Here is a 15,304-nt window from a genome sequence, read left to right as displayed (position 1 = left end):
AAAAATGGACGACTTCTCATAGAAAATTTTCTTATATAAGAAAATCATTAATAGTTTAAAAAATTAATGCATGTATAATTGAAATTATTCTTTTATGAAATATCAAATTATCTACATCATTTTCTAACAAATCTTTTAATTCATCAATCCTATATTGTAAATGCACCTATTTTCAAGATCCTTAAAACTTACCATAAACTTCTGAAATTAGAAATACAAATCGTTCCTTATATCTTAATAAGTTAATTCGGATTGGACATTACATTTAACCCATTTGATTTTTCAAACATTTACAATAAATTTAAATTTTTAATAAATGGCTTAAAATGTTTATCCAAAGATAATTATGATTTCTTTATTAAGTATAATTAGATTTATAGAAAATTTTATTTATCTAATTTTTAATATTTTATGAGTTTGTATCCAGTCTTGTCCAAAGAATGTAAATTATACTAATTTATAATTATTATAAGAGCAAGTTAGACACCATAGTGTATTCTAAAATTACATGCATCGAAATTCCAAATTTTCTTTTAAAACATTCCACAAATGTTTCATCCACCATTATAATCATAAAATATTGAAACCCTATTTTTAAAATGCATAAAAATCTTCTTCTAGTAATTAATTAATATTCATAGCCTTTCCAAATGAAAAAAAAATCCATAATATAAATAAATTATAAAAAATTATATATATATATATATATATATATATATATATATATATATATATATAAAACTAAAATTTATATAACTTATTAAATTATGGGTGATATCAAACAATTTGATATAAACTATTATGAAAAACAAATATATAATTTTTACAACATCGAAAATAAGAAATATTGAGTAACAACTAATCTATATTGTACAATTATTAAAAAAATAAAACATTAATATAATTTTAAAATATTTTATTGAGTCAACTGTTATTATTTTTCAATCTTTTTAAATTCGAGTAGGAAACATAATTTTGTATGTTTTGAACGACGAAACATTTTTGCAATTTATGATTTTGGAAGACAATTTTTTATTCACCATTCAACTTATAGTATTTCTTTGTCCATTCCCATAATCATCATAGCTTCTTTTTTATATCATCGGTGAGTATTTTTAAGTAAGACTTTAGAAAGTAGTTTATGATTTATAGCTCACAATGTCAACTAAAAAAGAGTGTTTTAAGATGGACACAAGATCAATATCTTTTTTCATAATGATATTTAGACAATATTTTTTTGACAATATTTGAACATTGATTACGTGTCAATTTGTGATTGGTCAAAAAATTACTCAAGAATCAATAATAATAATAATCATAAACATTATTATGAAGTAATTTTTGTCCAATCACAGATTGACATATAATCTATATTTAAATGTTATAAAAAAATGTTGCCTAAATATCATTATCCTTATTTTTTTAGTTGTTCAGAAACACATAAAGTGTGCTTTTTCACAGGTAAGACATAAGAATTGCTTGAAGATTTTAATACCGAATGTTTGTAGTGGTTAATTTTACCTGACATGACTTATTAAATAGTTTTCATCATAGTTGCGTCAAGTTGATAGTATTTCGAGATTTAACAATTCAATCATTTTCAAAAAGTTATTAGGATAGAATAAGTGTTTAAAATTTTCTACAATCTAAAATAAATATTTATAATGTTAAAATCATATCAGTCGTTAAGACCTTATATTTCTATATGATTATCTTTTCCCACCCTAAAATTTTAAAAAATCAATTACTAGAATTAGGATGTATCTTTTGACTAATATAGTGAATCGGAATTTAAAATATGAAAAATAATTAAGTTCAAATTCAAATTAAAAATATTTCCTACCACCTTCAAACTAATTTCATATGGTTATATCAAATAAAGTAACTATTGTTTCTAACAAACCAGTTATATAATTGTTGAAATAAAATCTAATATATCAGTTATTATATCTTAATACAATATTTTATATATATATATATATATATATATATATATATATATATATATATATATATATATATATATATAATTTGTTATTATTGATTATGGTAGTGTGAAATATGGTGTATGATTTTATATTCCATAAAAATAATTTAAAAATTCAATTTCTTTGAAAAAGTTGATAGAATATATCGATATTTAAAATATAAATCAAACTGATTAAAAACCGTATTTGTTATACATTATACTCCAAAATGAAAATTCAAGTTTGAAATATAAGAATAATTTTTTCTCAAAAGATCTATCTATATTGTTTTCGTTGACAAAATTTAAAGCCAACAATTTATTTAATTGTTGTTTATATTTTTTAATGAAATAGGATCAATATAAGTATTCGTTTATTTAAAACTAAAGAAACTTAATAATTTTTTTTTAATTTTGGAGAATAAAGATATTGCATTGAATAAAAGATTATGAGATTATGCATATTGAAAATAAAAACAACCATGATTAATAGTATTAAAAAAAGATAAAATGATAGTAAATAGTAGTATATAAGTAAATGCAAACACTAATTAAACACAATCCTCTAATTTTTCTCTCTCACTTTCTTCATTTTTCTATCTCACTTTCTTCGTTTTCTTGAGAGTGATGACAATGAAGATGAGATCAACTTTGGCTCTTAAATTTGCATTCAAATGTTGGAAGGCACTCAAAAAATGGGTTATTTCCTGTTATTTAATGGCACAAGGCATTGCTCGTTATGTATATCATATGGATAGCTAAAGTTTATTGTGTAAGTATTTTTTATTTTTTTAATTTTTTTTACTATGTTTTGATTTATAATTTCAATTTGGATACTTATTATCTAAAGTGATTCATCTTATATTTTTTTTTGTTATTTATGGTTTTATTTTGGATATACAATGAATTATCTTAATACCATGTTAAGAAAAATTCTATTTTAATTTGCTTTATTGAAGATTTTATATTGATTAAAAAGTTAAATATATTTTTTGTTTATAGATTATTATAAAAAAAAATGTATTTTATCTTTAAATCATACTATAAAATATTTAATCTCATCTTAAATAGTATAAAACCTCTTTCGAATAACGAAGTTCCATAAAATAAACTATGTATTACTTCAGAATATTAGTTTAAGGATAAAAAATATATTTAATCAGAAAATATATAAATTTTATAATTAAAAGTAAAGTTTGATGATTCAAAATTACTTGTAAAATTAAGTTATATTTAAAAATGATTATATCTGTATTGAATTAATGTGGTTTTCACTTATTTAAAAATGTACTTTTAATCTCAGTGGGTGGAAAAGAAATTTACTTAAAATGTATTTGCAATTTTAATTTTGTTTGCGCTTATTATATTTCATCTCTAAAAATTTAAGAGATCAGCTATCTTTGATGGAATTTGCAGTATTAGATTTGTTTTTATTTATAAATATATTTTAAAATTTGTCATACGTAACGAAAATCATCGTAGCAGTTTTCATGTGTTTAAATTATATTTAAAAAGTTGCATTTATCCTTCCAATGTTTATTACTAAGTAATCTTATAAATGTTCTTTAACTTTTTTTTATTCATTTTCTTTTTTGAAAGGAAAATATCTATCAAGTTAGAGGAAACTCTTAAATTTCATAAATTTGTTTTTATATAAAAAAAATAACTATAATGAATGGTTTGGTAGAAAACAAATTTTCTATTTTAAAAAACACTAGGAATGGAAAATTATGTTTATCACCACTATCGCAAAAAAGATTTTTTTTATGACGATTAAAACCATAATTTTATGGTTTATGAAGTGCTGATTTATTATTTTTAAAAGTCTTATAAAAACAACGAATATGATCTAAATCATCGTTATATTTTCAAATCATGATGGTTTTTAAAAATCGTCATTATAAATTGAATTAAGAAAAATAAAATTTAAAAATTTACAGTCTCATAATGATGGTTGACCAAGAACACCGTCATCATAAGTTGTTCAAAAGTATAATCATAAATGCTAAATATATAATATGACAACCATTGATACTAAAGGGTGATTTATTTTGTATCCACCTTCAAAATTATAAATATAATCTTCAATTTTTTTTTTTATTTCTTTTTATTCATTGCATTCTTTTTATTTTTTAATCGGTTTTCGAAAACCGATAGATTTTCATATATAAGAAAATCATTAATAGTTTAAAAAATTAATGCATGTATAATTGAAATTATTCTTTTATTGAAGTATCAAATTTATGTACACCATTTTCCCACAATTGTTTTAATCCATCAATCATATATTGTAAATACACCTATCAATGTCGTTTTCAAGAACTTTAGAACTTAGAATAAACGTTGACATTAGAAATACAAACATTCTTTATATTTTGATAAGTTTATTCGGATTGTACAGTACATTTGACACATTTGATTTTTCAAACATTTACAATAAATTTAAATCTTTAATAAATGGTTTAAAATGCTGATCGAAGGATAACTATGATTTCTTTATTAAGTATAATTAGACTTTATAGAAAATTTCATTTATCTAATTTTCAATATTTTATGAGTTTGGATCAAGTCTTATGCAAAGAATGTAGCCTATACTAATTTATAATTATCAGGGCATTTTTTTAATGGTTTCGGTACCTAGGTGATTATTAACATGATTATTAACAGTATCTTTTTTTGGAGAATGTTAATAAATTTCAAAATCCATTTCGTCATCTAGTAGCAACTACCATTTTTTTGATTGGGATTGTAGTTGGCTTTTGGAAACACCATAATATATTCGAAATTGCATTTTTTCTTTTAAAACATTCCATAAATGTTTCATTCACTTTTAAAATCATAAAATATTGAAACCCTATTTTTAAAATGCATAAAAATCTTCTTCAAGTAATTAATTAATATTCATAGCCTTTCCAAATGAAAAAAAAATCCATATTATAAATGAATTATAAAAATTTATACTGAAATAATAATCACAACCTATTCTATTATATATATATATATATATATATATATATATATATATATATAACTTATTAAATTATTAGGTGATATCAAACAATTTGATATAAACTATTATGAAAAACAAATATATAATTTTTAATATATAAATTTTAAGAAATATTATTGAACAACTCATCTAGATTGTATTATTGTTAGAAAATAAAACACTAATATAATTCTAAAATATTTTATTGAGTCAACTATGGTTATCTTTCAATATTTTTAAATTTGAGTACAAGACAGAACTTTGTATGTTCTGAACAATGAAACATTCACTTTGTAATGATATCATTGCTTTGCAAATTTATGATTTTTGAAGACAATTTTTCATTTACCATTCAATCTATAGTATTTGTTTGTTCACTTCTTGAAAGTCAGAGAATAAATATTCTCATAATCATCATAGGCACAAACATCTACTTCTTCTTCTTCTATGTCATTGTCATCTTTTAATATTGGTAAGAAATATTTTTCAACTTCTATTTTTTATTGAAAAAAGTCTATTTAAATTAACATTCACAGCTTTGTGAGTTTTTTTTTTTTCAAGCCGCTATTCACTATGATATAAGTATAGTTTCTATAATTTGTAAGAAGTGGTGAGTAAGATGCTTTATGATCATTCTCATGAATCAAATATTCTTAAGACGAAAAACAATTATTTGACGATCCTTCAAAATTTTGGAATTCATTGTTATTTGGCTTCATATTCTTTTTACCTTTTAAACCTTAAAAAAATATGAAAATATTTATATGCATAATAAAATTATGCATTGCATAATCTAAAATAATCTTCAAATCTATCAATCAAATATAAAAAAACATATTTATGATGATAAGATATTATAAATTATATTGTTATCTATTACAAATTTATTTAAATTTTAATTATTTGTTTCTTTAAATATTTTAAAACATCAATTAAATATTAGAAATACATATTTATATTTATTAAGATATAATAATATATGATAGAAATATTTATCAATTGCAAATTTATTTTGAATGTTATAATGCTTTTTTAAAAACTCATAATGTATTCTATTCTGAAATCAGAATCGATCGAAGTCCCTATATTATTTTTTTTTAAATCACTAATTCATTTTTAAATATTACAGTCATTTTTAAATATTACATTTTCATCACTATTGTAATTTAGTCTTTTCAGAATTACTTCCTGATTATTTTAATGAATAGTTCTTATGTCATGAGCAAAATACTGAATAAACAAAAAATGTGAAGACGAATACCATTTGACAGCTTGCAAGAGGATCCGTTGACCCAAACATGAAAACATGCACACCACAACCTCAAATATTTCAATAATGCATATCAGATAATGTTAATATATATATATATATATATATATATATATATATATATATATATGCATGTGTGTATACATATATATACCTTCTGTTTCAGACAAAACATGGCCTGTGAAGAATGGGAAGCATTAAAGCAGAAAAGATTTGAGGAAGACTGAAATAACAGCAACAAGGGAAGTGGAACATTTTGTTAAGGTAAGTTCGTAAAACTTCAAATCTTCCTTTACTCTTTTTATGCCTATTTTATTAGGATGTGTTTGCTGTGCAATGAAAACGAACTATCTCACCTGTTCCATGAGACGTTAATCACTTAGTTAGTCAATTTAATTCGTTTTATTTATTAGTAAATAAGAAAATTTGAATACGGCCGGACTCATCATATGTTCACTTAATTATAATTTTTTTAATAAAAAAATTTACAAACTTTCTATAATTCAAATTTAAACAAATTGCACTCCTAACATAGGTATTTAATTAATTTTGAAAATAGAAAACTTCAATAATTTTTTCAAGCAAAAAAAATAAATATTTTTTTATAAAATTAAAATTAAATTTTAACAAAATAAAATTAGGTAGGTAAGTTTGTGAGCCAACCTAACCCACCACAATCTGGATGAGCCAGGTTTGATGATCTGGATTAAAATCTGACCCACATAAAATAATATAATTTTTTCAAATTCAATCCAGCCTGAACTTCTGATGGGTCGGGTTGGGTTGGTCGCCGATTGTGACATTTTAACAGCTCCAGTTTGGAGAGATGAAATGAAAAATATTTTGATTTCTAATGCAAATCATATGTGATAATAAGTATACATATTGTAATGACAGTTGGTAATCACTATCATAAATTAGTGAAATAACATTAAAAAAAAGAATAGTGATTTTTATTTTAACTTATAAAATTAAAAAAAAATTTAAATAGATTAATTTTAATCGGATATTATATTTTGTATAATATAACTTATTTAATTCTTTTGGAAAGATTAATTTTATTTGTTCTGATATTTTATTATGTAATTTTATTCAAATATTACTTCAAAACCAATTTTTTTTATTTGAGTTTATGGGAATAATTTTTAAATAGTTTTATTTAGTTTATTTTGAGAAATTGTTGTCAAGTATATGATACCAACATGCATAAAAACTAACGTGTTCCTTTGTAATCTTGAAAAAATATTAAAATTATTGATGCATATTAGTTTTTTAATTATAGAATTTTATACATAAAATATTGATAAACAAAAATAGATTTGAAAATGTCTATTTATGGTATAGTAGTTGAGGAATTGATGTAGCAATGTGTGTTGGATAAATATACGTTGCTTTGTGATGAACAAGATTCAACTCGCCCCCATGAAGCGCGTTCAACTATTTCTCTATGAACATCAAAGTTCTATGGTCGGTAAAACATTCATTATTCTACTTTTTCCCATAACGTAAATTCAACAATAACTTATTGGGAAATCCAATTCAATTCACTAATTATCTTTTCTTTAACAACATTTCCATTTCCTGTAGAGAATAAGCTGCCATTGACGAATGCCATGAGAAAGTAGATTATTTAATTTGTAAGATTTTCTATATATTCGAAAAAAAATAAATTATTTTATTGTTATATTGGTCATGTTTTTATGTTTCTTGACGCAATTTGCAGAGGAGCAGTTGGCAGACATAGCTATTCCAATGTCTGTTCAACGAGAACATCATAGTACCAATGACATATCAGGTATTTGATTCTATTAATGTATCAATTTATTATTAGTATTATTAGATGTTACGAATAAGAATGTTGTAATTGATGATGAAATGAAATGGTTAATTAATTGTAGGTTCAGGATCAGGATCTTGTCTTTATGATCTGTTTTGTTCAGAAACACCTAATATCAATGCTCACAATCTAAGAGAACGATGGATGTCTTCTGGTAATACACTTCATCTTTGTTTTTTTATTTTTACTTTTTTTTATGTTCAATACTATTTTGTTAGTTTATGATGTATAGACACCTTTTCAATAATTTAAGAAATTAAAATACACAACAAGTTGAAATATATAATATTTAAATATCATTATTTGTAATATTTTTTAAATATTTTGTTTAGATACAGTAATTAAAATATTTTATATGTTAATTTTCTCTTTTTGAATAAAGTAATTAAATTCCTCTAAGATAAAATTTTATATTAAAATATGTATTTTAAATTTAAATGTTAAAATTATATTTAATAATTTTTTTTCCAATAGTATATATGTATAATGTATATAGAAAGTAGAGTTATCACTTGAGTTTGCTTTAGTATGCATGGCTCAAAGTTAAAAAATTCATAAGACAAAAAAGTTCATAAATTTCACATGATCAAAAGAGTAATAAAAGTCAAAATAGTCACACTAGGTTGAAGGTTGAACTGAGTTGACTTGAGTCAAAGATCAAGTTGAAATGGTTTGGACTATAGGTTGAGTCGAGCCATATTAAGTTAAAAGTGGAACCAAGTTGGCTTAACTAAAGGTCGAGCAAAGTCGATCGGGTCAAAAAATCAATGATTTTAACTGAATCAAAGGTCAAGCCACGTTGACTCGGGACAATGGTTGACTTAAGTTGATTTGTTTGAAGAGTCAAGTTGACCTGCCTCAAAAGTTGAGTGAGCTTATTAGGACCAAGATCAACAAGAACTGGCTTGGAAGAAGGTTAACTTGAGTTGACCTAGGCTAAAGATTGACTCAAGTTGGTCAAGTTGAAGAATTAAGTTAAATCGGCTAAGTAAAAGATCAAACCAAGTTTATCCATGCCAAGCAACTCAAATTGAATGTTGAGTCAAACTGATTAACATAAGAGATTTAACCGAGTCAATCCGGTCAAAAGTTGACCCAATGAACTATATAATGGGAGCTTATTTTGAGTGGGTTAAGTAACTCATAAATCATAAGTCAAATTGACACCTCTAATAAGAAAAGAGTGACTAGTTGTGAAATTTTAATTTCTTTTTATTTTTTTTAAGTGAATTTCATATTTTTTTTAATTATTTGAAATACCTTCTCAAAATTTATAAATTTCTTTCTTTTTTAATTTTCTCATCCAAGCAACTTATTTTATTTCAAAGAATTTTAAATTCACGAAATAAATAAACTACTTTATTAAATTATCAAATTCTCATAATAAAATAAATAATTATTTTAATTTTTTTTAATAGAAAATAACTATTTATTTTATTATGGGAAAAAATATATGATAACCTTATTATTATATATTGTAGTTTTCAAATAAATTATACAAATTTAATTCATATTTTATCATTGAAATTTCATAAACTACATGGAAAAATTATTTCCAACGTAAGTTTCTATGAATGATAAGTACAAATTTGGAAATAATATGGTTTTAGTAATCAATTAAGATGCGTGAAATTATTAAGTGTAAACATACACAAGGATTTGTTAGAATTTCATGGTAAAATGAAAGTATGCATTAATTAAAAATAAGTAAGATAAACAGCATATAAATAGAATAATTCACAAACATATTATTTTTTTTATTAATGGTGATATTTTGATTTCTTATATAAATATCTTATAGAAATATATCACGTTTAAGTGTTTTAGATGATTGTGAAATATCCAATGTTAATTGACAATACTTTCCTAATTTACCATGTTTTTAGTCAATAAAAATTTGCCAATCAAAAGTATACATATTTAACATTATATAGGTATTGTATGAATTATTACTTCTACTGAATTATCATTTGCATGTGGATATTTTTTTTTTCTAATTAATAATAATTTCACTTTGAAATATAATAGTTAGTTTTGGATATATTTTTTTTGAATTTGAAACATAATTAAGTTATGTTGTTAATCTATGAATAAAATTTCAACATAATTAGTTTTTGTTGTCAATGCTTTTACTTTGAAATCTAATAATTCCTTCTTATTTTAACGATTTTAAATATAATAGAAAAATAATATTGTTGTAGATAATTTTCACTATTGATGAACGTTGTTTCAAGAAAACGTTAAAGATTTAGTATCAATTAAAAATAAGACAAATTTATCTATAATATAAATATATTTTATGAAATTTAGAGTTGTTATATTGATTAAAAAGAAACATATTTATATAAATAGAGGTAAATCTTTCTTTATTAAAGATAAACCTATGATTTTCATAATAAGAAATTATAATTTTATATCCTAGCTAGAGATCATAGTATGATAAGAGAAGAAAAATGATCTCCTATATAAATTTCTTCAATCATATAACTCAAATAAATCCATAAAACTAGCAATGAAGTTCTCACTCAAGGATGAGAAAACAAACAAAATATTAAAATTAAAAAATCGAAAAAGATTAGAAAGAGGATAAATACCCTCCTTTCAATGAGGAAAAATGATAAGTGTCAACTTAAGAGTTACAAAATGTGCATTACTTATAGAAAAAAAAATATAGAGAAAAATCCAACATACAAATAACAAAATAGTAGAAAGGAGTTTTAAAAGTTTTAACTTCATAAAGAATTCTAGAATAATTGATAAGGAAATAAATAATTTATTCATTATGCTAAGTTGGAAGTAATTAATATAATTAATGAAGTAATAACTAGTGAATGAGTATAATAATTATTAACAATATAATAAAATTAAAAAGAGGTTAGGGTGATTCTACCTATAATCCTTTTATTCAAATTTTTATTTTATTTTATATGTTGTTTGTAAAGTTAGTGGTACATTAATTGTGATTTTGTTACATTTAAAAAGTTTAAAAATAATTAAAATAGTATTGGTATGAGATTATAATCTTTATCTAATTTGTTATATATAAATATATATTTTGATTTGCATGTATGTATAAGAAGGACCGCAGAAAAGATTAGACAATTTGATGCGTCAAGCTGGGAACAGGTATTGTGCTGATTGTGGATCATTAGAGCCAAAATGGGTGTAAGTATTTATTACATTCATTTTTAAACGACTTTATTTTATTGATTTTTTCATTCAATTTTATTTCATATATCCTTATAAATTTTTATATCCCAAATTAATATAAAAAACTCCTATTTCTCCTTTAAGTTTTATATTTTATTATGTAAATTATTGATTTTTTTTTTCGCTCTAAGGAAGCTTGTTCTTTTATTCAATTTATAATGAGTCTGAATTACCATTACAAGAATCTTTACATATTATTTTAGCACATTTTTCTTTACGTTGAAAATTTCATGTTGAAACAGCAAATAAAGTTAAAAAAATTTGGTAAAAAGGATTAAAACCAGAGTTTTTTAAAGTTGAAAGACTAAATTGTACCTTAGTTTGAAAGAGGGACTAAAACCAAAATCGCCCCAAAATATAGGGACTAAAAACATATTTAACCCAAATATAAAATTAATTTATAATATATGAATTAGTTAAATCTTATTTCAATTTTATAAAATTGAATTATGTTTAAATTTTACTCTTTAACATGGAAGAAGTATATGTTAGTCTATCTTAACCAAATTTATTATTTATAAAATATATTATTCCATTCATTATTAAATTATTTTCAGACTTTGTTAATATATAGTTTCACGTTCTTTATATATATATATATATATATATATATATATATATATATATATATATATATATCTATTTATAAACAGATTTAATAGAAGANTATATATATATATATATATATATATATATATATATATATATATATATATAAACCTATTTATACTTATATTAATTATAAATAAAACTTATTTATAATATATTAGTAAGTTAAATTTTATTTTATAAATTAATTTTATAAATTTTATAAGATTGAATTAAATTTAAAATCCATATGTTTTATCTTTCGAAATTACTAGAGAAATGAAAAAATAACATTTAGGTAGATAAAACATGATAAAAAAATTATTAAAAATTAAGTTAAATGTGTAAAACCAAAAAGTAATAGTGTTTGCATTTAATTCTATTCACACCATTGGTTGAATATCAGGTCTACAAGCCTTGGAGTTTTTATTTGCATCAAATGCTCTGGAGTACATAGAAGCCTCGGTGTCCATATATCCAAGGTAATTTATGAAGATTAATTATTTTTTCTTGACATAAATAATTTTGACATTTTAATACTATTTTTTTTTATTTTTTACTCTTTCGAAAAACTACAAAAATTCATTATTTTAAGATCATTTGGTGTATTAAATGAAGGTCGATGTGTGTCGTGTTAGCATTCCTCTTACGAGTATCTATTGTTGTAAGTAGAAAAATTGTAACAATGATTTGACATGAACACAGGTTCTGTCCCTAAAGCTAGATGAATGGACAGATGAGCAAGTTGATGAATTGGTGAAATTGGGTGGAAATACAGTAGTGAACAAGAAGTATGAAGCTTACCTGCCAAGTAACATAAGAAAACCAAAACCTAATTCTTCCATTGAAGAACGCTCTGATTTCATTAGGTAATTGGAGAACAACACAATACACGTACTTGTGCATGCATATGCATGCATGCAAAATTCATAATTTAGTTGAAAACTGTAATTTGATATATTATGCAGGAGAAAATATGAGTTTCTGCAGTTTTTGGATTCTGAGGAGAACATGTCTTGCCCCTTCATACCATCCAATTCAGGAAGTTCATCAGATTCTCAAATTGGTTCCTCAAGACTTCAGTCCATACGAGAAAAAAAACAGTATTCTGATAATAAACAACCGACTAAACATCGTATTTGCAGAACATTTCGAAATAGTCGAGGAAGAAAAGAAACTCATGACTTTAGGACTTCAAAGAATAGCACTTCATTGGTAATGTTTCATTTTACTACTGTTACCTATTTCAATATGTCAAAATATGTATTATTCTAAGGTTGTTTGTCCTTGTTATAGGCAGGTATGACTGAATTTGTTGGGTTGATAAAGGTGAATGTGGTTAAAGGAATTAATCTTGCTGTTCGTGATGTAATGAGTAGTGATCCTTATGTGATCATATCCCTTGGTCACCAAGTGAGATTCTTCATCTATAAATTATAGATTATAGATACTTTAAGAACATTTTTTTATAACATTTTAACATCATCTACGTGTTATTTTTTTATTGGTTTAAAATTATTCTATAATCAATAATAATAATCATAAACATCAATCAGATAATAACACATAGATAATGTTCAAATGTTGTCAAAGTATCATTATCCATAAATTATTACTTCACAGCATTCATATACAAATTCAACTTAACATTTTACACATTCTATATATGTTGTATTATATATTGCAGTCAGTGAAGACTCGTGTGATAAAGAACAATTTAAACCCAATTTGGAATGAAAGCCTAATGTTGTCAATTCCTGATAATATTCCTCCTCTTAAAATTGTAAGTTGAATATCATTTCCTTGTAACTCATAAATCCCAAATGGAAAATGATATTTTGACACCAATTTTTTGACACAATTTTGACACTGCACACGTGTCAAAATATGGTTGGACGATTTCAAATTAAAAAAAAAACTTTGGCTTTTTTTTCCAAATATGCCCTTGTTTTAGCTTTTTTAATTTGAAATCGTCCAGCCACGTTTTGACACGTGTGTAGTGTCAAAAATTGGTGGGAAAATGATATTTTAACACCATTTTTTGACACTATTTTGACACTGCACACGTGTCAAAATATGATTGGACGATTTCAAATTAAAAAAGCTTAGATAAGGGTATATTTGGAAGAGAAAAACTAAAGTTTTTTTTTTAATTTGAAATCGTCCAACCACATCTTGACACGTGTGCAGTGTCAAAATTGTGTTAAAATATCATTTTTTCTTAAAATTAATCATTTGTTATGATGTGATGTTGTAATAAATTTTGGAAATATGCAGATTGTGTATGATAAAGATACTTTCTCCACTGATGATTTTATGGGTGAGGCTGAAATAGACATTCAGCCTTTGGTCTCAGCTGCAACAGAATATGAAAAATGTTCAGTCGATAATATGGTCCAGATTGAAAAAATGGTAGCAAGTGGTGACAACACTCTTATTAAAGATGGCATAATCTCCCTTGAAGATGGCAAAATCAAACAAGAGGTCTCAGTGAGACTGCAACATGTTGAGAGAGGTGTGTTAGAGATTGAACTTGAATGTGTTCCTTTAACTCAGTAATTCAGATAAATATTAAAAAAAAAACTTAGTCAATTCTCCTTCAACCATTATTTTTTGCATATCATCATTCTTCACTAATCAACACAACATACAAAACTATCAATAAGAGACTAACTTATCAATTAATTTTAATATTTTTTTTACCTCATAATTGATGTAATATATGTGTGTGTAAAAATTAATTCCTCAATAATTAAAAATGATTTAGAAAAATATTCATGTAACATTACCAATTCATTAATTATTATCTTAAAAAAAAATTTAATTGATCGGGATCGAGTAATTAATCTAGGTGAATATATGTAATTAGTAATCCAACCATCAAAATTGAAAGTTTTAATGAAGTAAATATCAAGTTTATAAAGTTTCATGCAAATTAAGAAACAAATTTTCAAGTTCATCGTACTACATTATATTATGGGAAATTTCATTTGACATTGTCTGATTATATATATACATGTAGCAAGAAAATTCTTTTATAATGATAAAGTGAGTGGTTAACATTAAAAGTTATTTGATGTTACACAACTACTTTAAATACGTATAGATGTTAGAGTTAAACCTAACTAATTCAATTAGATAAGGTTTAAGGTTTGTCTTTATTTATATATTGAAAATTGATTTTATATATTAAAAAAATATTGTGTAACGATAAAAGAGTTTGTATTGAAGTATACTATTCAATAGTAATAAAGTGATTTTTTATAGACTAGAAAGGCTATGGAAAATAGAGGATATCATAGTTTGTTAAATTTATTTTCCCTTTTTTCATTATTGATGACAAAAATAAAGAAAGGGAAAATGTATAACTTAACAAAAAAATTATGGGGCTCAAGAAAACATTCCCAAGTAGGGTATTACTTTTTGTATTCCCGTAATTACTAA

The 15,304-nt window shown here is 23.3% G+C and overlaps 1 protein-coding gene across 1 annotated transcript; it reads left to right on the top strand.

Annotated features, from left to right (window-relative positions):
• The first annotated feature begins 7,964 nt into the window (after positions 1–7,964).
• Positions 7,965–14,419, top strand: LOC106760543 (probable ADP-ribosylation factor GTPase-activating protein AGD11). The gene is made up of 9 exons (XM_022780328.1): positions 7,965–8,020; positions 8,124–8,216; positions 11,143–11,227; positions 12,267–12,342; positions 12,566–12,729; positions 12,829–13,075; positions 13,157–13,273; positions 13,548–13,643; positions 14,138–14,419. The coding sequence occupies exons 1-9, from the start codon at positions 7,978–7,980 to the stop codon at positions 14,417–14,419; spliced, it is 1,203 nt and encodes a 400-aa protein (XP_022636049.1). The 5' UTR covers positions 7,965–7,977.
• Positions 14,420–15,304: the final 885 nt, after the last annotated feature.

Source organism: Vigna radiata, chromosome 5, assembly GCF_000741045.1.
Source record: "Vigna radiata var. radiata cultivar VC1973A chromosome 5, Vradiata_ver6, whole genome shotgun sequence".
NCBI classification, from domain to species: domain Eukaryota; kingdom Viridiplantae; phylum Streptophyta; class Magnoliopsida; order Fabales; family Fabaceae; genus Vigna; species Vigna radiata.
Note: the sequence above shows the minus strand (reverse complement) of the source record. Positions and strands in the feature narration are given on the sequence as shown.